Genomic DNA, 23,617 nt, shown 5'->3' on the forward strand with positions numbered 1-23,617 from the left:
CTCATTAATGCTATGTGAACAATTTCTTCAAATGTGGCAGATTCAGCATACAGAAAAATTTTCATCAGAAACTTTTTCTTTCTTTCTTTCTTTTTTTAAGCTCCTGAGTGATTCATCTTGGAGATAGACAATCTTTGGCACACCCAACGTAGCAAATTCCTGTAATAACTGGCAAAATAAAGCCTCTGCCACCTCTGTCATCTTTATAATCCAGAATTTGGAGTGGTTTCAGCTCAACCATAATCCAGCCTTTCATAAAACCTTAAATGACAGTGATTTATTTTCTCCACTCATTAAGGGTGACTGGAGTTTGTGTGCATGTTACCATAACAGCAAGTTTAATAGGCCTACCACACAGTCATCTAATTGTTCTGAACTTTTCTTTTCACTGCTGCTGGAGAAGAAAGAGCTGTCCAGTTTGTTATCTTTGCAGAACACAAAACTCTATCAACTCACTGATTTTTTCAATCTTCAGCTTTTTTGAGAGATGTTTAGACATTATTACAGAAAACTCTCAAAGGTGTTTTTATACAAACTTTGGAATGAGGAAAGAGAAGACAAGGTCAGTAAAACTAGAAACAAATGAACCAGAAACGTGTCCGATGATTGTGCGTAAAGTGGAGAAATCAATGCCCAAGATGAGAACTGTAAAGTCAAAGCAGAAGATGGAAGTTGCTACATCAATCTGCAAATCCACCTCAGCCAAGGAGGTTACTACACGAGAGAAATCAGGGAATATAATGAAGCTTTGTGTCAATCTGATGCCTGTTCTGGCTGCAGCTAAGGAGCCTGTGGAGGAAGAGGAGAGGACAGAAGAGGAAAACAGCTGTACAAGCAAAAAGGAACCAGAAACCAGCTGCAAAAATGACCCATCTGCCATTAAATCAGTGAAACAAACACTTGATTATTTCACAGGATTACATTTGGAAACTGACACCAAACAACCACCTCGGTCTGTGCTGCCGCCTATAACTCAACTTAAACCAGCTCCTGAGAGCTGTGACTGCCACAAGAGATGTCCCACTCCTCTGCCTCCCATCAGTTTATCTGAGCAAACAAGGATCATCTCTTCAAACTTGACTATAAAGGGCTGCAGAGGCGACGGATTAGTTTCAGAACAAGTGGCCGACAGCAGGCCCTGGATAGACAATCCCCTGTTCTCCAAAAGTGTGAGTAAACTACAAAACCAGCTAACTAAAATCATCTTAATTATTCATTTTTATTCATCATTAAATACTGATTACATCTCCTTAATATCATGAGATAAAGAAAGAGAAAGATGAAGAGAGCTTAAAAATAGCTAATGTAAAAGTAGCTAATGTAAAGGTGGTTCAATTAAAAGGACATTAGTTTAAATATTTGGACTACCTTGACTGGAAACCAGGAGGACTTGCATCATCATGAACCGGTCAGGCACAACTTGCAGTGCACTGTGATTGAGAGGAAATGATTAAGTCACAAGGGGAAGAACACATTAGCCAAGTAGAGTAGAAATAAATGGGGTTTTGAGCAATAAAATGACTTTTAAAAGTCAGCACCTTTCCAGGAAATGACTGAATCACTGGTGTTGATACACCCTTTGATTTGACTCAACGAAGCTTTTTACCCTTGAAATGAAAAAAATTACATGCACTTATTTGCTTACACACCAATGCATCAGTATTAACACTAAAATAACATCACATACATCAGCCACAGGGGACATTTCTCTGCAGAATGAGTGCTGTAGATAAGTTAAGTATTTTTTGATGTTAATACTTAAGTTGTAATGTAGTACCGTAGTATTTCTACATAGTGGCATTGGTAACACGATCTGAGCACTTCTTTCATCATCAGATACTCTACATCCTACAAAAAACATACCAACAAACTAAAACAGGACAGGGAATAAGATTCCTTATCTGAATAAAATGGTTATCAACTTCTCTCTTGTTCTCTGTGCAGAGATCTCCTGAGTTTCGTCTTCCTGAAATCTCCTTGTCCAGTCTGGACACTCTGCTGCAGACGGTTACACAGAAATTGAGGAGGAAGAGGAAAAGTCGTGACGAAGGACTGTGGAGACATGTGCAGTCTGATCACCTGCTCGTGGCTGTTAGTGAACAACGTTTGAGAGAGAAGAACGTCACAGAGAACAGAAACCTGGCCAGAATGTAGGTTGAAGGTCATGAGTACAATTTTGCAAAAGTTATAATAGTTTTAGTTATAATACTAAAGGGGAATGTCCATTATCAGGGTTACATTAAGGTTGCAGCATTGTTAACATTTGATTATTATACATGTGTTATAAATTAAGTACCAGATATGAAAACAGTAACTTACCCTCTAGATTTGGGTTCCTGTCAAACGAGCTAACGTGAACAGACACATGCGATAACATTTGATAATTAGTTAATTTAAATACGATTTCATCTTCAAGAAATAATAAATGTGAACACATTTAATAGCTTTAACAGAAGCCTCAAACAGTGTCAAAAATGTGTTATGAGGAAAATCTTAAATTACTTTTTAAAGACTGACTGTATCACAGTAATGTATGCTAAAGAGCAACTGACATGAATTGTAGTGTCCCATGATGGTCTAAATACAGTTTCTACCCTGGCAAGAAACAAACAACAACAACAACAACAAAACAGAAAAAATGTACTGAAATCTTAAAAATGGTCAATCCTTAGAAATCAAATATTTAAAACATTAGTTATTACTGAAACCTTGGTGGATACCTAAGCATACCTAGGTATTAGTTTTTGTTATAAGTCGATTTTTTTGCAGATGGTTGTATCTTTGTGTAAATTTAGAAGTTTATTTATCTAAAAAATATTAAATTTAAAATATAAAGAAAACTGTTCATTTAAATTGTTTTTTGTCTTTTTCCTTTTTACAGTGAAGCTGTAACAGAAACATCAGTGGGTGTAAACAGACAGATGAGGCTCCCTCCACTTTTATCTGCACCAAAACCAATGCTCATCCTCACTATGACGAAGAAAAACCTCCTGACTTCCAACACGCTGCAGTGATTAATCAAAAACAACAAACTGGACTCAAAGCGTACAGCACACTATTTTTTTTTAAAAGAGTACAGGAAACCATATAGTTTTATTTTCCTTCAGGACAAAACATTCACAACAGACATATACCCGTTTTTCTTTTCTATACTAGCACATCCTCAGTATATAATGATCATCTTATAGTAGATGCACAGATTAATTAATGTTCAAGTACAACTTTTCAAGCATAATACCTTATAAGTACATTCAGAAGTACAAACTTTCATTTCAAAATGACACATCCATAATTTTAATCCATCTTAATGCTTAAGTTCTGCATAATTTTAGCTTTTTCTTCCTCTTCTTCTTTTTCTTTTTAATAAATTAACCTTTTTAAACATAAAATTTTATGTTGTAATAGTTTGCATTTTGGAATGAAACCCTTCTGATACTTTATGTTTGTCTCATGCCTAAAGTTACTATTTTAACAATCTTTAGAATATGTTACAGTGCAGTAACAACCTGCTTTGGACATTCAGTCAGCGGTGTCATTTTTTGATAGAAAAAAAAAAGAAGAAAAAGAAATTCAGAGTTTATTAAAAGAAACGTAAACAAATAAAAAACATAACAACTGTTGACCCAAGGCAATGTTGTTGTGTCTGGTGTTTGCAGCTCAGACTGAATTATTTTATCTATTATCATTTCTTTGTTTAAATTTGGAGTGCTGTAGTTTGGCGTAATGTAAAATGAAGCTACAACAGCCTAGAGTCATACCTGTGTGTCTGGACCTTTTCAATAGTTTTATAATTTGAAAATTCTTAAATTAAGACATCCTGAACTATCAAGAGAATCTGCAGTTAATATGTTAGACCAGTATGTTATGTATATAACGATGAAAAACTAAACATGATTTAATTACTAAATAACCAAAATGACAGCAAATACCAGGCAGAAGTAAAGATTTTCTTCCCCCTGTTTGGACAGTGACACTGTTACCCAATCACACAAAATAAGAAACAAAAAATACAAAAACAAAAACATTTTTGACAGATAGAAGACAACATGAACTCTTGATTGACAATAACACTTGTAAAGTTCATCATTAAATATTTCACAATGAACTTGCAGTAAGAATTCTCTCCATATAAGAGATACTGTATATTGTCTGCTTTCTGACACATAAAACCATCTTAATAATCAAATGTAACATGCTCCACTTACTGTTTGAGATTTTGCAGCATTTTCTTTTTTTAAAGTGCTTTCAGCAAAATAAAGATGCGATAGTGAGGGGTCTAATGATTGAGCCCTGAGGAACACCACCCCTTGATCTTACATTGAGCCTTGCATAATATTTTTTCAGGATAAATAGCTTTGGGCTAATGAGTTTGATACAGAAAGAGAAGACACAGTGTAAGATTTATAAACCCAAATACAGGTTAGAAAGCTACAGATATGTTAACAAGGTGAACAAGGCACGAAAGCCATTTTAGGAAGTACTCACCTGTCTTTCTTCAGAGGAGGCCAAGGGGATACATTTACCTCTAATAGTGACTTTCAATGCCATCTTTTCTACTTCTTACTCCGATGAGCTGTGTCTTTCTATGTTGCATATTGAGGTTGCTGCCATCACTGAAAAACATTAAAATGCACAAGAACGAGTAATAAAAAGCTTTCGACTGTAGTTGGTCCTATGAACCTCTGCTTGTGTCGCACCAGTCCACTTTACAGTGCACTGTCCTGTGTGTTGCCGTCGACTATAAAGAGTGCAGATGGACTTTTACTGGAGTATTCTGTTTTATGTTTGGACCCACTGGATTTACTGGATTCTCCCTGAACTCCAGTATTACTGCTGTCCGATCCACTGCTCCCCCTCCGACTCTTCCTCTGAGCCTTCTGCTCTCTCTGAGGTACTTTGGTCATTACCATACTGCTGCTTTTCTCTCCATTAGCTTTGCTTTCTTTAGATTTGACCTTACCAGGTTTTGTCTTTTTTGATTTGCCCTCTTTCGGTTTGCTGTCAGTTGATTTTCCCTGCTGCTGTGTAGTCTTGCTCGGTTGAGGGGGTGTGATTGGCGGCTGTGGTTGGATGGTGGGAGTGTTAATCCTGGCAGGAGGCGCAGTCAGGTTGCTCTGTACTGTTCTGTTGCTGACGACCACATCTGTGAGGAGGTCGTCATCTGTCTGCTCTTTGGCAAAGTTGACAAACACCTACAAAAATGAAGCAACTTTAGTGTTATTCTTTTTTAAGTTTTTTTATTTTAACCTGTCCTGTTCGGCAGCTTAGGCATGCAGTATGAGAGGTCTGGATGCCTTGAGGTGCCATAACAGATTTGCTCTGCAAAGGAGGAGTCTGATATACTTCTTCCTGTTGCAGTCTGCACTGAGATTTATTGGCAAGGCTACCGGACAGCACAACGTTTGAGTGGATAGGGAGAGAAAAAACACGTGGTGACATCACTTACTTAAGGTTATGTACAATCTTGCCTAAATGTTTGTTGTAACCTTCTAATGTGAATTTTTTAGTCGAGTGAAAAAAGTTAGATGATCTACGTACTTTAAATATTGAAAAAAGAAAAGTGGCACATGAAAAACAAGATCTATATAAGTATCTTTTTGGTTTACCTTAAAAAAGCTTGTTATATTATTCATTAGGTGTGGTAAATGTACAGAGTGTTGCTGGTTCCACTATCCTGATCTGCATAAAAATTAGCCAGAAAGCAAAGCATGATGGAAAATAGCATCTGTTGAGCAGCTGACACCTTGCCTCATTAAAGGACATTTGACATGCAAAGCTCTATTTAGTACCATCTACAAAAGATCTTGGATCAGGATCATTACATAACACCTTTGCAGAAACATGAATTGTCCTCACCTGGTCCAGGGTGGTCTGTGAAACAGAGAAGTCGATGACACCCAGCTCCTCATAGTTGTTGGCCAGCACGTCGAAGACACGAGCTAGGCAGCATGCCTGCGATGGCAGCTGGTACTGCAGCACGCTCTGGTGGCGCTCCTTCAGCTCGATGCTGGGAAAAGAGCTCTTCATATAAGTGCTGATGGGGCATGAGTCTGGGTCAGATTTTGTGTCCGCTAGGCGAAGGATGATGGTGTAGCCATCACCAAACCTGAAAGATTAAGGGCAGGAAGAAACAACAGTCAAGACTGCATATGCACTATTAAATCATTACAGTTTACTTTAGTTGGATTCAGCTCTAAAAAAAAAACAAGAAGACTTGACAAAAGACACACAATACAGATAAAGGAAATCTGACCCTGACCTCTGCAGTAAATCATGACAGTAAACCCCATCAAGTGACTCATTCAGCTGCTTTTTTAATTCGACTGTTAACTCTTGGACAGCAATCAAACCAGGAGGAACGCTTTGGTTTCAACACCTTTTAAAAGCCTGGCATTCATTTAGTGACTAGTACAAATGAGGTCATTCAAAATGAGGCATTTGAAACAGCACAACATGCATTCATCAACTAATAAATTATAGTTGAGGCTTCACTTGTATTGTTGAGGTCAGATATGATAGAGTGTGCTTACCTGTTCTTCAGGTGTTGTACAGATCCGAGACACTGGAATCTGCCGTTGACCATAATGGCCATTCTGGTGCAAAGAGCCTCACATTCCTCCATACTGACCACACAGACACACGATAAAATCAATTAACATTTACACTATGAAGAAACTTTTACATGAAAACACATACACATACATACAATACACACAAGTCTGTAGCACAATATAATTTACAATGTTTTTCAAATTTGTGTTTTTGTGATTTTCAGTGCTCCATTTAAGGAACAGGAAGTTGTAGATGAGCATCTTATATTTCAGCCATGTGAGTGTAATCTTACATACAGCTCTTCCTACCTGTGGGAGGTGAGAACTACAGCTCTTCCCTCTTTGGTTACGCTGAGGATGCAGTTCCACAGAAACCTTTTGGCTTTTGGGTCCATGCCAGTGGTGGGCTCATCCTGACAAGAATTAATTGAATCAAAATATAAACTAAAACAGCATGTAAGTCAAAATACTAAAACATTTTAACAGCAAAAGTGAACACACTCTGAACACACAAAAGATTAAAACTGATAAAAGTGTAATATCACTAATGATTAAGTTTTATGTGCAATATATTAGTTGTGCATCTATGTTTTTAATAAAAGGTTTTTATGTGCAATATTTTGAGATATGTATGTGTTTTTAATGTTTAAAATGTTATTTATTCAAATGTAAATGTACATTCAGAGCCCCTTTTCCATGTTTATTATTATAACGAGTGTTATTAAGTTTAGTTGCACTTCAGCTGTTTGTTGTGTTTGTTTCTCACCAGGAATATAACAGGCGGAGCCCCGATGAGGGAGATGGCAGTGGAGAGTTTTCTTTTGTTGCCTCCACTGTAGCCTCCAGCCTCCCGCTCAGCGTACTGGGACAGTCCCAGCTTCTTCACCCCCCACTGAGCCACCTGCAGGACAGCAGAGAAAGTATATCACTGTTTGATTAGTCTACATCAATTATCAGTATCTGACAAATTCAGAAATCACAAGACTCAAAGTCTTTATTCATGTTTGGCTGTGAGCCACTCCTCCACATTACCTTAGCAACAGACTCCTCTGGCACTCCTCGCAGACGGGCGTACAGCTCCAGATGTTCCCGACCTGTCAGCAGGTCGCTGATGGCATCAAACTGTGGACAGTAACCCATCAGCTGGTGGACTCGCTCCATCTCCGTCAATACACTGAAAAATACAGAAACACACAGTTTCACAGTACAACCATTGCTTATACTGCTGCTATTAGTAGCACTACTGCAACAACTGTTGCTATTATTACTACTACTATTACTACTACGATGGACTACTGATGGTACGACCGCTGCTGCTACTACTAAGTAGTTATTACCGAGGCACTACCAATATACTACCTTTACTTCTGCTGCAGATGTTACTATGATTTTAATGATACTACTACTGAAGTGACTTCAACTTCTGTCACCTCTGATAATTCTACTACGTCTACATCTTCTACTGCTGCAACTACAAATATTACTGCGATTATTGACCTGCAGTTAATACTAATGCTGCTTCTGCTATTGATGCTACTTGTACTTCTGCTTCTGACATTACTATTTATGCAACTATTACAATAAGAGGTACTCCTACTACTGCTGCTAACACAACCTCTTCAACTGGCACTCTTTCTACCACTAATTTCCTGCTACTATTGATACAATTACTACTACTACTACTACTACTACTACTACTACTACTACTACTACTATTTAGACATTTATATACAGTAATGACAACAACTTATTTCAAAGTTTAACTGCCAAATAACTTAATATCATATGCAACTAATCCAATTAGTATATACTGAAAATGAAATGTTTTTAATGTCTTTAATGTGCTCAAAAAACCCCAACACTGTTAGCACATTTTCTATAAATCCAGCATCCCATCCATATTCCTGCCCTGTTATATCCAGGACAGGTAATCATTCATGTCTCATGCCACCCAAGTCTCATGTTTGATGTCATTTACTTTTGATTTTTTTCACTTTATGAGATTTTAAGGCCTTTATAAAAGTTGAATACCTAGATAGTGCAAAGGGTTTGTACCTGTACTGATTAAGGAAAGCCTCTCCGAAGGTGACGTCCGTGTCTCCTGTCAGCATGCGAAAGGTAGAGGTCTTCCCTGCTCCGTTCACCCCCAGCAGACCAAAACACTGGAGCACACGACATCATACAACTTTAGTTATTAATATATCTACACGTGTACCAGCTGTTGTCAGCAGCTGAGACTGTTCCCTTGAGACTATGTGAGGTTATTTAGTCAAAACTTAGCTAAAATGTGCAAATGTGACAGATGTTTCATTGTAAAGTAGCTGCAGCAGAATCTACTGCAGTGGTAGCAGTTAATAGTTGTGGTCGTAGCTGTGCGGCAGCAGTATTTTTAGAAGCAGCAGCTCCAGTTGTGAAAGTATTTTTAGTGGTTACAGCAATAGAAGCAGCAGCAGGAGCAGCTGTAGTAGTAATACTAACACTAGTAGTAGTAGTAGCGATAAAATAATAGGTGGATATTGTCCAAAATTACCTCTTTTGGGAGATAATGACTGTATCTACGGCAGATATACATGGCTGACAAACAGTGCAGATTAGAATAAAAGTCAGACAATGTGTGTCTGCATTCTCTTATTTTAAATGAATGATTTAGTTGTGTGAATCTCTCACCTCCCCACGGGGAATCCCGAGGCAGAGACGATCCACGGCCGGCTTCTTGCCTGATTTATAAACCTGCAAAACAAAGCGTCTTTTGTTTTAGCATCAACCAGGAATTCTATATGTCATTGAAACATAGAAAAAAGAATGCAAACAGGACTCAAATGAGTAATCTTTTTTTGGCATCAAAGCTTGATGTCAACTGAATGCAGAGATTTGCTACAATTCAGCCTCAGGAGCATCAGTGAGTTAAGTTAAATAGTTGTACCTTGCTGAGGTCTATCATGGTGAGGATGTCTGATTGTGCTTTGCCACTTATGACCCTCTCTCTCTCCCTGGCGACATCCTCATCCTCTGGGCCAAGATGAGGCATCTGAGGCTCGGTCCACCACGGCCTAAGCAGAGAGAAACAAGGTCACCCTGTATCATTTAGTTTTACTGATGTGTATCTATGTCAGACATCTACCTCTTGTTCCTACACATGGAAATAACTGATTTCACACAGTCATTTCAAAACAGATCGAGCAGCTCGGCTCTAACCAAAAGCTCTGTCTGCATTTTATTAGAATATTGGGAGAGTTGATTAAAACAAACCTGAAGTTAATGAAGAACTTGTACTGCAGCAGTATGGTGAAGATGAAGAAGATAACACCTTCAGCTGCCATCGCAAACAGGTTCTTCCCCACAAAGTCCCACTGAAGAGGGTCCAGAGTCTGTTTTGTCCCTGGAAGGAGAACCACATACAATCTTTACAAGCAAATCTCTTTTCAATCATCAGTCCTATGTGTTTGCTGCGGTCTAACATGCTATTTAAGTGTTAAAGTATGTATTCAATAATGCCCCATAGATTTCCCTCCTACACATAACGGTCTAACACAATATAAAACTTATACTGTACATTACATAAAAGGAAAGCAAGAAAAGGAGAGGAGTATTTTCCAGTTTCCAGGGTAAAATAATTTTCTGCTTTGACATACTTGACAGATTTTTAAATATCTGTTTAGAAGTGGATATATAGGTACCCAGTCTCTGGAAGGCATCTGCCATGGCCTGGTTTTTGGCCATGTCAATGAGTCCTCGTCCCAGGCAGAAATGAGGAAATATGAGAAACACTTTCTTCAGGATCCTGTTCACCTCATTCAGATGCTGGGAAAAAAGAATCAATCACTCAAAAATCATGGAATATTTTGTTTTTGCTGCATTGCTGTGATGGACTCGGCAACTACTGCTTTCCCACATCACTTAAATAATACATTTGTAAAATGTCCAAACTTTTCAAGTTCAGAGCTTGATGCGATTGAATTCAAGCTCTCACTGATGTTGCTGTTATAACTGTATAGCTGCTTTACAGATTAACGTTTATGCACATCTGAGCCTTCTGTCATTTTGTCATATGATGACGTAGCCAATAAATAAGGATTTCTTTCTCTGTTTGTACCTCGTCAACAAACAGCTCCAGGACGAAGGTGGCAATGCTGCCATTGATTCCAATGAAGAGGTTGATGGAGGTCAGGACCACATAGGCTGTGCTGGGGACGGTGAACACAAAGGACGCTGGGTACATCAGAGGGGTGATGGACCACCTAAAAAGGACAATTAGATTATTCAATTCAATTACATTACTTTTGTGCATGATCCAACTGAGGAAATTGAGACTTTGTGAAATGGAAGCAATTTAACCTTTAATTATTGTTCAGTTCTATAATACAGAAATCACCCTGTGCCTAGATAACTTAAAGATCACTGCTGGAAGTGTGTTTGTCTTTTAAGTTTCATAAGATGCAAAATAATGAATGAAGAAAGAAAAATCTAAATTAAGATTCAGGCTCATGATGTCATGAAGTATACAGGATGTTCTCAATCCCAAATGAATGAAACATGCTGGTTAGAATGATATTTGGTGAACTATTGAGAAAAGATTAAAATACTGACACACAGATTAAAAGGTAATTGTTCACCCTTGAGCATGGAAACAGACATGAGTCGCTCTGATTGTTCAGTCTGTTCAGATATGATGATGTATGATTTTAAAAGAGTAACAGTAAGGACAGAAGTCAGTGTTCTGTGATCTTGGACGTACCCGTAGAGCAGGAGGAGCAGGACGAGAGCGGGCAGGTTAGTCTCTGACACATACGACTTCTGCTGGAAGCAGATGAAGATCAAAACCACCATGGTGGCCGGGACAGTGTAGTTCAGCTGAAAAGATGACAACATGATATTTTAGGGAAAAAAAAGAAGTCTGTCTTTTGTCTACTGAATATTATTCTCAACTGAGAATCATCTAATGCAGATTACTGACAGTAGAACTGAGGTAAGATTTTACATCATCTGTACATGAGAGGCCTCACTGCACCACTTGGAGACAAACACATACATGTGTGCAGTTTAGGTGAAGATTTTCAGCCCTCCAAAATGCAGCTCCGTGCACTGAAGGTCCAGCGTGTTGAATTTAATAGGATATATTACTGGAAATGGAGTAGTAGTATGTTTTCTTTAGTGTAACATCACTTGAAAATAAGAACTGTCATGCTTTTGTTATCTTAGAATGAGCTGTTTATATCTACATAGCTAGTGGGTCCTTGTCTACGGAGTACGCCAGGCTGCACTACAATGTTTCTACAGCAGCCAAGAATCAAAACATGAACCGAACATTGGCTCCAGATAAGGCCATTTGTGTTTTTGCAATGGCCACTGTAGTTTGCAGCCTCTCCGCGACGAGCCAAATGGCATCAGAAAAGCACTGATTTTTAATGTGAGTGACTGGGTGCATTTGATTTGAAGAGGAAGAGACCTCTGACATCTGGACTTCTAAACACTGCAGGAATCCTAACCGGGCGTTCATGCTTAGCACACAGGAGATGTTTCAGCTGGTTGCAATCTGCAATCCTTACCGCAAATGCCTCTGTATCCTATACACTGCTCCTTTAAGAAAATGCAAGGAGCTGCATTGGTAAGGACAAGATGATGTTGCATTGCATTACAGTAAAAGTTAAGGCCAGGTTAAACTTTTTTTACTGGAGCCTGCACTGGCATTTTTGTTGCAACAATACAGTGACATCATTAAAATGAATCACATTTCATGTGATGTTGTTATCTGTCCAAACACAGCATTAGCTTTACTACAAAGTTGACAAGGTAAGAGGTAGAATTTAAATTAGATTATTTCAAGGTAAATTAGGTAATATTAGGTTACATATTAAAATTTACATAACAACTATTTTGACAGCAAAAATATGATCTGAATATAATGTATGTGGAAAAGTTATGATGAAGAAGCAACTCTGTAGCTCTATTGAACACAACCGGCTGAGTGTAGGAAATATACCATCACTGAGAGAATGAATCTTTTCCAGTAAATGCTGACCTCTCCTCTACTGTAATTCTGCATGCATCAACACCAAAGGATTTTAACCAGTTCCCTCAGATACAGAAATCCCACCAAATTGATTGGAAATCACATATTTGCATATTTTGTACCATTTTAATTTGAGAAAACTTTACAATAAAACATGTGAGGGACTTGTGTCTGATAAGAGGAAGGAAGATGTCTCTTCTCCTCCCTCTTGAAGTACTTACCATGTCCCAAGTGAAGTTGGCCAGCCAGTAGAGGACCGGTTTGACCCCGCTGACAAACTGAAGGTGTTTGGCTTTACTGACTCGCTCCTCAATCAGAAAAAGGACAAAACTGGCCGGCACAAAGGACATAGCAAAGATCACGCAGATGGAAACCAGAACATCCACTGATGTGGTCATCCTGACAGGGAAACCCGGGAAAAACACAAGTCAGGTAAAGAAACACACATATCAGCATAAACAATAAAATGTGATATTGATATTGATATTTGATTTGATCAATAATACATTTTCCTTGTAACTCAATATATATATATATACACACACACACACACACACACACACACACACACACACACACACACACACACACAGTATTGTGCTGTGCAATAATATTATGCATGTTTGAAGAGACGATGTGGCTAAGAGGTAGAGCGGCAGTTTGGTCCTCAGCTCCTCCAGTCAGCATATTGAAGTATCCTTGGGAATAGTTATCTCCAAACTGCTTCCGATGGCTGTTACATCACGGTGTGAGTGTGTGTGGGTGGTTACTGAGCAGCAGGTGGCATCACGTACAGTAGCCTCGGCCACCAGTGTGTGAATGTGTGTGTGACTGGATGAATATGATGTCTAGTGTAAAAGCGCTTTGAGTAGTTGGAAGACTAGAAAAGCACTATAGAAGTGCAGTCCATCTATTCTTCCTTCCAGACATTTCTTTTACTCATTTTCATATAAGAGTTCTTCTTGCAGTCTTTTAATGCTAAAATCCAAGCACAGAATTTAAACTTCCCTCAGATAATAATCCATCAGATTTTAAGTGTCCTGACTAAGCTGAGTTTACCTCTTGAGTCTTATAGGGGGGTCATACAACAAGGACACAAAACTATATCAACCAACAGCAGTGAACTAACATGGCCATTTCCGCGAGCTGTTCCTTGGTGAGGTTGAGCGGATGGTTGTAGGCGGTGATGCCGTGTCTCCTCCTCTCTGGTCCTGGTGGCAGACTCGCTCTCAGCATGCCGTTGTTCATCACGTTGACAAATGACACCATGGCATGCCATCCTTTGTTATTGTACCAAACCTGAGTGCAGAAAAAAGCGAAACGTGTATGTCAAATCAGTTCAAAATGTGACTTTGTAACTACAAATTTTGTTAACATTTTTGATTGTGAATTTTGTTTTTGGAATTCATTAATTAACATATTGCTGATACTGTATACTAAAAACCACATAAATACACAAAAATAACAATGAAAATAGACAGGCTAGAGAAAATGAAGGGAGAAGATAAATGGGCACACATTTACCTTGACATTGTTTTGACTGTTCAGTCCTCCTAGAAAATCTGGCAGTCTGTCTAGCAGATGATCCAGTGAGCTGTTCTGTGACAAATCAAAGAGCACCATAAAAAACATTCAGAAAAAACTGCAGTTTCAGTTAAACATGTCTGAAACCTTGTTTATACCTGTGCAACTCGATAACGAGTCCTGATCGCTGTGACTGAGTCTTGTACATGGTGGACCTGAGATAAAGTCTGGGTGGAGCTTCCTCCGAGGGAGAAACCTCCGTATCTGCGACACACAAAAGTAAAACAGTTTGTTTCTGTCAGTCCTTCAGAAAAGTCCAAACACCTAAAACTGCAGATACTATGGCTCTAAGTACTGCAGATATTTTGCCTCCAAAATTTTATACCAGCAGCTTACCTGAATTCATTCACCCACTTCTTGGTTTTTAGGCTGTTATGACACACAGGGAAGAGAGTGAATGTATGAAGAATATCTTTTTTAGGAAACACTAACAGCGAAATACATACCTCAACTGTCTGCATTAATACCAGGGTTCTGTCTATAGCTATCTGTCTTTTCATAATTCAACATTTCTGCATTAACTCTTAGAAGACATTTTTTTTCTAGAAACATTAATGTCACCCCTGAAATATCAGCTATTGGCAGCTTTAGTATAAAACAATAATGTTAAGCACCATGGTATGTAGGCTAATAAATAAGTAAATATATTTGACCAAATAGAGATGCAGTAATTTTAAAGCTCAATTTTCAATCACCACGTGAAAGGAAAGCACTGGTAATTTATTTTTAAGTCATGCATTTAATTAAGCAAAATTAAATGAAACACCACAATAAAGCATGTCACTGTGTTAAATGCTGTACCTTTTCTTGAGGATCTGAGAGTAGGTTTTCACCAGGTAATCAGAGATGTTATAACTTGTCAGATTCTGGAGGATGTCTCCGGTCAGCCTCTTAATCTAAAAGAATTTTTAAAAAAAGAAAAAAAAAGTCTAACGGGCCAGATACAGACACATGCTGCAGTATATTTCACCACATGATAACATGAACAAAAACACTGAAGGAAAATATATAATTTTTTTTCCCACAAAATTGTGTTTTGGCTTTTATTTCCAATTAACTTAAATATCACATTCATGCTTTAACTGGTCCTATTGAACAGAGATCACAGTAATTTCATTTTAGCCTGTAAAAGTACATTGGTGACATTTCAGTCAAAAATGAAATCCCTGGTGCAGAAGTCAGATCAAGCAACACTGCATTCTGCACATAAGTCAGTCCTGAGCTGACACCACACCAACCTGTGGAGGTGGAAGTCCACCGGCACCCTGCGGGCAGTCGGGGAGCATCCTGCGAACGTCCTCTGTGCTACACAGACATTCAGGAGATGGTGTGTCTTTGCTCCAGTTGCCTCTGCTGAACATCTGCCAGGTGGAGTAGGAAACCTGTGGTCGAATGAACAAGCCACCCCGCTTGCCTTTACACTGAGGACTCCTGCAGGGAAAACAAGATCTGGGATTTAAATATTAAAATGTTGCTCTAATGTCTGGTATTAAAAAATGAATTACATTTAAGTACTAATATTTAAAGGTATACAGATTTACCCAAAGCAGCAAATAACAGTTTGCAGAGATAAAGCTTATAACTGTTGAAATTGCAAATCTATTGAGAGCCAATAGAGGTCACACAGATTACTTAATACCCAAAATCAAAACACTTTGTGTGATTCACAGGAAAAGTTGAATCACATTTACTTAAGGATAATCCTTATTTTAAGAAAGTATGGAATTGCCTTCTATCGTGTTTTTCAGGCTTTTCTTTCCACTTCATTTACAGTCCTGATGTTTTAGAGACATGTGTTGCACTACCGTCATTACTGCTCCTTTCAATTCCTGTTCCTTCTGGTGCTGCAGAGAAATGTTATTGAATTCACAGGAATTGTCTTACGTGCTGTTGTCTTCTTCCTCTTTCTCCATACACTTGGTGCCAAAACCTGGCTGATCAAGCAGAGCTTCAAGTAGGTTCTCCATGGCCAGGTTTCCAGGTGCATCGTTGCTGTAAATATTAAAGAAAAGGTCAGGACGCTTGTCAGAATAAGATAAGATAATATAAGATAAACTTGTCCCTGGAGGGAAATTTCTTGGGCACATAGTGCATATAGCTGCATCGCAAGTACATACATGGCATAATAGATAACAAAAGACAACACATTTATAAACACAACACATATTAGGTATCAACATGCTGAGGTGAAATAGAAATGGCAGCACTATTAATAAAATAGGTAGATAAAAGCTGATATTGCACCTGCCCTTGTGACAAAACAAAAGAGCAACAGTATAAAGACCCCTTAAAGGAATTAAAAATTGTCATAGAGGACCACAAATACATGTGAGGAGCAAAATTTTTAGCATCTACCAGAGGTCACTGACATTAACTGCCCCATTAACTACATCCAAAAATTACAATAACAAGGCATTACGTGAAAAACACCACCAGTTATGTCACAGAAGTAGAAGAGTATATCAAACTTTTTCACGGCAGAGGAAACTGAGAGAAAATCTTTTCTGTCCTGAGTAAGTTAATAGTAAATGTTTGGATGGAGGTCTACCTGAAGAAGGTGTACTGTTCTCCGTACATCCAGGGCTGCAGCTGCAGGGCGGGATACTTTCCAAACGGAGGAACAATGAGGCTGAAGAGCAGAGCGACCAGCACAAACACAGCAGGCAGGACGATCTAAAGCACAAATCAACCTTCAGCTGAGAAAACAGCCATAGAAGCATCATAAAATGAGAAGTAGAGTCTTATTTTAATTAACAGAGACCCTAACCACTCAACCAACTGATGGAGAGGAAACAGTGTTTACTTTTCTTATGAAACACATAAACTCTATGATATTAGATGGCCTTTGAATCTGGATCTCTCACAGCCTCTTTCATCACCTGAGCAAAGAAGCCCCTGCGGCTCCTTCGAGCATAAAGCCAGCGTTTCACAAAGAGAGCTCTCAGCTGCTGCCAGGTCAGCCACCAGCCGGTCAGCGGGATCCCACCTCGGCCATCTCCACTCAGCAGGTCTGTCTCCTGAGGTTCTGCAAGCAGGAAAAATCACAGCATGAGAGCTTACACAGATATATTGGGGTGATGGAGGCAGAGCGGTCCATCTTTTAAGTGATGAAGACTCTCTCAGATCAGAGCCACAAAACACTTTTGCATTATATTGTTTTATCTTTAAAATCATTTCTCATTTAAAAGGCAGTCACGTAGCACGCAGATTCCCTACAATTGTGGTGGCTTAATCAGGCTTAAACAGCGACTAAAACTGTACAATCTTTGTCTTAACCCTCTGAAACCTAGACAGTTTCTCATGTTACACTCAGATGCCTTTATACAAGTGTTTAAACCTTTGAAAGCTGAGCAAATTGGTTTGTTCGAAAACAGGGCTAAAAAGGCAATGACCAACTTGGCAAATTTCAAGACATAAAAAAAAAGCTATATATATATATATATATACCTCTATATAGAAATGTATGGCACTTTTCTTTTAGCCATTTCCTTGTTTTTATTTATTTATTTTACAAATTTTCTATTCTTTTTTGTGTGTGCCAATTTTCAGGTAATTTTCTTGTAGCTTTTTAACTAATTCCTTGTTAATTTTTGGGCAATTTCTTGTGAAGCTGCTCATTGACGTCCTCATGTGTTATTGACATAAATTGAACCAATTTGCTCAGACATCAAGGAGTTAATACTTTTTCAGATCATTTATCATTAAGTTCTGTGGGGGAACAGAGAGTACGTATAAGATTTGGTACTGAAACATTTAGCACAAAAATGTTTGCTGTGTGTGTGAGCTTTTATGAACCCATAATCATTTAAATGCCTTTTACTTGTCAGATGAATGAAAATAAATGCTGTTTATCTAATCTGGGGTAAAATAAAAAACACACTGTCTCTATCTACATGATGATTTCCAGTGAGGGATGATCTGATGGTACCTTGCTTACGAAGCCTTTTCCTTCCTGGCAGCATTATGGAGACAAACAGTCACAGTTGGAGACGAAACAGCAGACTGACTGGACATGGAAACACTGTGTGGTATGTACACAAATCTGTGTGTCTGCAAGTGTTTGTGCATACCTGTCTCTGGTTCCTCAACTCGTTGTGTCTCAGCTCTCTGCCCAGCAGAGGGCTGCAGCCTGTGGGGGGATTCAGCCTGCAGCTCTGGCTCAACATCCACACCAGTTTCCTCCGCCACTCGCAAAAAGATCTGGAAATTAATAGAATAGCAATGATACAAAGATTAAACTTTTGCTTACAAACACAAGTTGCTTTCTGAAGGGATGTTTAGTGTGAAAAGAATAATTCGCTTCCTGCATTCAGTGAATTTTAGTTATGACAATATGGTAATTTTCCAAGGTCTCAACAGACACCTTTTGCAGCCCAATATGGCTGAATTTTTAATTAAACTCTCACCTAATTCAGCTTAAAGTTCAAACCAGGTCATTAATTTAAGTTTGTAAACATTTAAGCTGCTAATATTTCTCTTGCCAGGTTTGGAAATAAAAGATACATTTTTTCATTAAAGAACTGAAAATCATCCTCAGTCCCTCACAGCTCAGCTGCAGACAGCAGGTGGCAGTATAAAAGCATCCAGCAGCTTCACAGAGGTCAGAGGAGCAGAGAGTGAGTGGCTTATTCTGCCCGAGTAAACTTATCGGGCTCCACTATCAGTGCTAATCTGATGCCAGCGTTAAATCCATTAAGAACATGGCTGCTCCGCAAATATCCAACCCTCCTGATTACACCTGGTTGAGCTCCGGTAAATCCTGCCCACATACATGCATGCACGCACACACGCACAGAAGCATGCACGTATGCACGCATGCATACTTAACACATATAAAAAACATAAGACTTAAGGGTCACTTGGAGAGTGCTGACTTCTGCAAAGGTGAAGTTCTTCTGTAATATGCAAATCTGCAAGCACAACCACTATAGATGTCTGCATATATTTCCAAAATAATTACAGTTGTCTCAAATATTGTTCTGTCTAGGTGAAGCCTTATCATTTCAGCTGTCCATTTATGTTTTACTGCCACATTTCACACACTTGACATATATTTATGAACACCAGTTGCCAATTTATTATCATGTACGTATGTAGAAATATCAATGCTTAGACTGAAATCATGAACATGGCAGCTTGTTATCAAAAACAAAAGGAAGACATTTTCACCACAGTCACAAATAAAAAGCTCTTGGTGGAGTGCTGTCTGCAGCCTTAATGAGTTTTAGTTTATATGTGTGTTTAACTGGCTGCATAGCTGTGGGCATGCAAAGTAAGTTTAGAGGAACCCTTGGACCTTTATCATGCCAGTGTTAGTCATCTTTTCAGTTGAACAATGTGAAATTAAGTGTTGGCTTCTATGCAAAGGACTCAGAAGGTTTCTAACAAGTGGATCAAGTAGCTTATTTATTTATTTATAAAAAATAATGTAAATGGCTAACCTCCTCCAGAGCGCTGTCTGACAACCCGTAGCTGCTGATGCCCAGCTCGGTCAGCCTCTGATCCAGTTCAGACAGGAAAACGGCCAGGCTGCTGTCTTTGGCAGCCGTCTGCGGCAGGTTGACCACTGCTTCGCGTGCTGACTCCTCCATCAGCCTCGCACCCGGGATGTGGTGCTGTGCCAGTGAGAGCAACGCCGCCAGGTCTGCCGGGAAGACAATGATGGGGAGAGACATCATGCAAAGACGAAGACTTGAGCTTGAAATACTAAATCTGCTCTCTGAATAAAATAAGCCGAAATGCCCTGTAAACTGTGTATAAAAACCTAGTGGAAAGCAGCCTATCTTTTAACATGATCATGTGGTTTGGTAATCTGATCATCCAGAGGAGGAACAAACTGCAGAATCAAAAATAATAGGGAAGCCACAAAGGCGTCTACGTAGCATATACGAAGAACTCACTAAAATTATTAATGGCCCTTCTCATCCACTACACAGTGAATTTAAACTCTTACCCTTAGGGAGGCGTTGCAGACTACCGTCAGTGAATAGAAATGTCTATGTTTTTGCACAGCATGATAATTCTACATGAATACTAATTAATTGTAAATTATATTTGCTTGAATGTGTATCACTGAGACCTATTTTTATACTTTTAACGTGTAATGCATTGTTGTCCTTTTATATTTTATGTCTATGTTTTCAGGGCATGTCTTTTATGTATATTATGGTGAAACTAAAGGCAAATTTTCACATTTGTAGACAATTAGTATTTAGTAACACTGAACCACCTCAGCTTGCGGTAGAGGCCAGACAGCACTTTAACACTTACATGAGCTGCTCTCCTCACTTCCTAAGCCGGTGTCTTCACTCATGGATGACTCGCTGTCCTGAAACACAAAGATGAGTTCCACCTTACTTTTAAAGGCTCCTTGTTTCACTGCTGTCGTGTTGTTATCACCCCATCTAAGTTACTAAACTTGATTTTTCCAAGATGTTGATTGATGAAAACTTTTTCTTTTCCCATCATAATTTGTCCTTGTCCTTTGTCCATTTTGTAGGTGTAGTATGTGTGGACGTGAAGTAAAGCATGCATACGGGACTCTTCCAGGGTAAGTAAAATTAGGGAAAAAAAAAGAAAGACCTTAAGAGGAGGCAGCTTGTTGGTGCTGATGCTGTTGCTGGTGCAGATACTGGTACTGCTGGGAGTGCTGGTATCCAGTCCCTCCCTCTTCACCACAGTGAGGTAGTAGCCAGATCCGAGGCAGGATTTCAGGAAGAGTGGTGAGCCACAGCAGCACAGCTTCCCCTGAGAGATGATGGCGATCCGGTCACCTAACAGCTCAGCTTCGTCCATGTAGTGGGTGGACAGGATGATGGTCCGGTCTGATGGAGAAAGACAGCACCGACACATTAATTATTTGTTTTACTCATGCAGGTGCTGTAGTTTGCCTGTCATCTTGAGATTTTTTCAGAGTCAAGTGAGGTTCTCTCTACAAGTCTCAAAATAACAGCGAGCATCTCCTGAAAGAAAAGCACAACCAGATTTTTAGCAAACTTACAATAAAAAGACTGGATCAGGGAAACTATACTCTGTTTTCAAAACACTTTCTCATTAACACTTGTGTGATTATGTAGTCAATTCAAGTAAAGACAAAAAGAGCTTTGAGGTTGCATTTCTGGTTTGGAAATTCAGGCTATTGTGCACTTCTGGCCTTTTTGGCTTATGGCCCTTCAAAATAACGTGTCCTCTCATCCTCCTACTTAGATATAACAATGAGATCCACAGCTCCACAGCATCCCTTGTCCTGCACCTTTGCGATATTTGAGAAGCAGATCCCAGATCCCTCTGCGGGAGTAAGGATCAACCCCAGCAGTAGGCTCATCCAGAACAACCACCTTAGAGCCGCCGACAAATGCGATCGCCACAGACAGCTTCCTCTGCATGCCACCTGACAGAGAAACAGAGTGGGAGGGTTTTCATTTCAGAACAGAAATCTAATTATTTTTCAGGGCAAAGATGAACACAAATCCACAAACCACAAACCTACAAACAGATGAAAGTGAGGTTCAGGTCATGTTTGTATACAGAAGTTAAAAAGGGAAGTTTACCTGAGAGGTTTTTGGTCTGTTCATGTCGTTTGTGCAGCAGACCGACATCTTCTAGCAGTGTGTCCAGCTCAGCTTTCACCTCTGTTTCAGACAAACCCTTCAGACAACCATAAAACCACACATGCTCCTCCACTGTTAGTCTGGGAGAGAGAGAGAGAGAGAGAGAGAGAGAGAGAGAGAGAGAGAGAGAGAGAAAGAGAGAGAGATGTGTTTCAATTTGAAAAACAATCTGTGTGTTTTTTTGGTGAAATCCAAGCCAACTAGATAATCTAGTTTTGCGCAGTGTGCTTCATGTATAGCATACATGCTTTTTAGTCACTCCTTGTGGTAACTATTTTGTGTTCTTTTAATCTCAAGAGTTTTTTTCTGTTTAAATAGAGGTTAAATAAGTAAACACATACAAAATAAAATGACTCCTTGTTATCAGTGTTTTGCAAATGAACAAAGCAGACACTGGAAAGATAAGCCTTACATGTCAAACAGGACATTGTGCTGGGGACATACTCCCAGCGTCCTCCGGATGATGTCCATGTCATGGCGGATGTCCATCCCCTTGATGTATACAGTGCCCGAGGTGGGTGGAAACAGGCCAGTCAGGACAGATCTGACAAACATCACATATATTAGAATAAATATTTTGTTGAAGCACACCTTCCACTTTAAATTAGACCCTTGTCTCATACCTTTTGCAGGCTTTTTGTGACCATATGTGGGCTGATGCTGGTGTAGTGACTGTCACCTCACTATTAGTATCATTTACAAGCCAAAAAGATTACAATAAAACAAATGTATAATGGTAAGCATTAAGAAAACATCCCTCCAGATTTTACTCAACCAAAGGGACTAGTTCTGCATCAAATCATTAAAAAAAGCTCTAAACTGCCCTCATACATTAAATGATAGAATGCACCAGCGCTGACGGTGATCGTCTTTCACATGTCAGGTCTGCTCCTTACATGGTGGTGGTTTTGCCGGCACCGTTGTGGCCGAGGAACGATGTGATCTGCCCCTCGTAGAACTTCAGGTTGAGGTGATTGACGGCAAGTTTGGCGCCCTTTTTGTAGATCTTCACCAGGTTTCTGATGCTCACTCCGAGGATCAGGTTAGAGGGCTCTGGTTCAATATGATCTGATGGTAGAAACGTATTTATTTAGAAGAGACGATATAACATGAAATCTATGTAAATGTTGGGGAGTTAGTTTTGGGTTATTACATAAAAATAATTCTGCACTCACTGTTATTTTAGAATTATAATAAAAGCGTCATATGTGAGCAAAATTCAGCAGTGGGACCAACACGTTTTAACATGATGAGAACTTCACTGACTTCACTACAGAACACAAGTCCAAAGTGAAAGGGATTATGGGTAGCAGGAGTCAGACAAAACAATGTGAGATCTGGACTGATGCTCATCTGCAGCGTCAGTCTCCTTGTGCTCTTAAACCTTGTTGTTAATGGGCTTATTGTCTCAGCTCATTAACATGTAATTAATTGGCTTTACCAAACAAAACTACCAGTATGGTCTTCTAACTGGTATTAAGACCAGAGGAGAAGACTACAGACGGCCGCCAAAATGAGCCCTCTAAACTCTGTCTAATAAACAAGCTGCTCTTTAGAGATGTGACTTCTGTTCACGAAATGATGCTTTTAAATAAACTTTTCCAGTGTGGTTCAGACAAAGAAAGCCAGCTGTAGCCATAATCATACTTTAAGATGACTGTCTGTGACAGAAAAAAAATGATTTCAGAAGAGGAAAAGAAACAGCTGTTGGTGTGCAGCAGCTTCAAGAGTTTTGTACCTTCGTCCTGATCTGTAGGTGCGGGTGGAATCGGCATGCCTGCCTCCAGTGGGGCTCCCCCCCAGTAGTTGACCTGGAAGATGAAGTACCAAGGCCTGGGGATCCCATATTCACCTGATGTAAC

At 39.2% G+C, this 23,617-nt stretch overlaps 2 protein-coding genes across 4 annotated transcripts in view; one reads left to right on the forward strand and one right to left on the reverse strand.

Moving 5' to 3' along the window:
• The first annotated feature begins 290 nt into the window (after window positions 1-290).
• Window positions 291-3,142, forward strand: LOC148189548 (uncharacterized). The gene is made up of 3 exons (XM_088077617.1): window positions 291-1,169; window positions 1,945-2,150; window positions 2,882-3,142. The coding sequence occupies exons 1-3, from the start codon at window positions 543-545 to the stop codon at window positions 3,012-3,014; spliced, it is 966 nt and encodes a 321-aa protein (XP_087933743.1). The 5' UTR covers window positions 291-542; the 3' UTR covers window positions 3,015-3,142.
• A 247-nt stretch (window positions 3,143-3,389) lies between these two features.
• Window positions 3,390-23,617, reverse strand: part of abca7 (ATP binding cassette subfamily A member 7) — a 36,127-nt gene continuing 15,899 nt past the window's right edge. For 2 of the 3 annotated variants that reach the window (XM_088077615.1, XM_088077616.1), the window contains 33 exons: window positions 23,494-23,607; window positions 22,652-22,823; window positions 22,168-22,299; window positions 21,696-21,835; window positions 21,398-21,535; window positions 20,728-20,969; window positions 20,416-20,473; window positions 19,587-19,789; window positions 18,216-18,345; window positions 18,074-18,097; window positions 17,025-17,170; window positions 16,694-16,818; window positions 16,030-16,137; window positions 15,384-15,576; window positions 14,947-15,041; window positions 14,482-14,514; window positions 14,244-14,349; window positions 14,086-14,160; window positions 13,691-13,860; window positions 12,783-12,960; window positions 11,287-11,402; window positions 10,645-10,789; window positions 10,229-10,352; window positions 9,801-9,930; window positions 9,475-9,601; window positions 9,219-9,281; window positions 8,607-8,713; window positions 7,584-7,725; window positions 7,318-7,452; window positions 6,861-6,964; window positions 6,531-6,623; window positions 5,857-6,106; window positions 3,390-5,192 (listed from right to left, as the gene is read on the reverse strand). In XM_088077615.1, coding sequence (XP_087933741.1) covers window positions 4,707-5,192; window positions 5,857-6,106; window positions 6,531-6,623; window positions 6,861-6,964; window positions 7,318-7,452; window positions 7,584-7,725; window positions 8,607-8,713; window positions 9,219-9,281; window positions 9,475-9,601; window positions 9,801-9,930; window positions 10,229-10,352; window positions 10,645-10,789; window positions 11,287-11,402; window positions 12,783-12,960; window positions 13,691-13,860; window positions 14,086-14,160; window positions 14,244-14,349; window positions 14,482-14,514; window positions 14,947-15,041; window positions 15,384-15,576; window positions 16,030-16,137; window positions 16,694-16,818; window positions 17,025-17,170; window positions 18,074-18,097; window positions 18,216-18,345; window positions 19,587-19,789; window positions 20,416-20,473; window positions 20,728-20,969; window positions 21,398-21,535; window positions 21,696-21,835; window positions 22,168-22,299; window positions 22,652-22,823; window positions 23,494-23,607 — 4,604 coding nt within the window. In that variant the 3' untranslated portion in view covers window positions 3,390-4,706. The remainder of the gene's footprint in view (window positions 5,193-5,856; window positions 6,107-6,530; window positions 6,624-6,860; window positions 6,965-7,317; window positions 7,453-7,583; window positions 7,726-8,606; window positions 8,714-9,218; window positions 9,282-9,474; window positions 9,602-9,800; window positions 9,931-10,228; window positions 10,353-10,644; window positions 10,790-11,286; window positions 11,403-12,782; window positions 12,961-13,690; window positions 13,861-14,085; window positions 14,161-14,243; window positions 14,350-14,481; window positions 14,515-14,946; window positions 15,042-15,383; window positions 15,577-16,029; window positions 16,138-16,693; window positions 16,819-17,024; window positions 17,171-18,073; window positions 18,098-18,215; window positions 18,346-19,586; window positions 19,790-20,415; window positions 20,474-20,727; window positions 20,970-21,397; window positions 21,536-21,695; window positions 21,836-22,167; window positions 22,300-22,651; window positions 22,824-23,493; window positions 23,608-23,617) is intronic. The other variant, XM_042515504.2, reaches the window with a different exon arrangement.

The sequence above is a fragment of the Plectropomus leopardus genome, chromosome 5 (assembly GCF_026936395.1).
Source record: "Plectropomus leopardus strain MGB_pleo_1.0 chromosome 5, ASM2693639v1, whole genome shotgun sequence".
In the NCBI taxonomy this organism is placed as follows: domain Eukaryota; kingdom Metazoa; phylum Chordata; class Actinopteri; order Perciformes; family Serranidae; genus Plectropomus; species Plectropomus leopardus.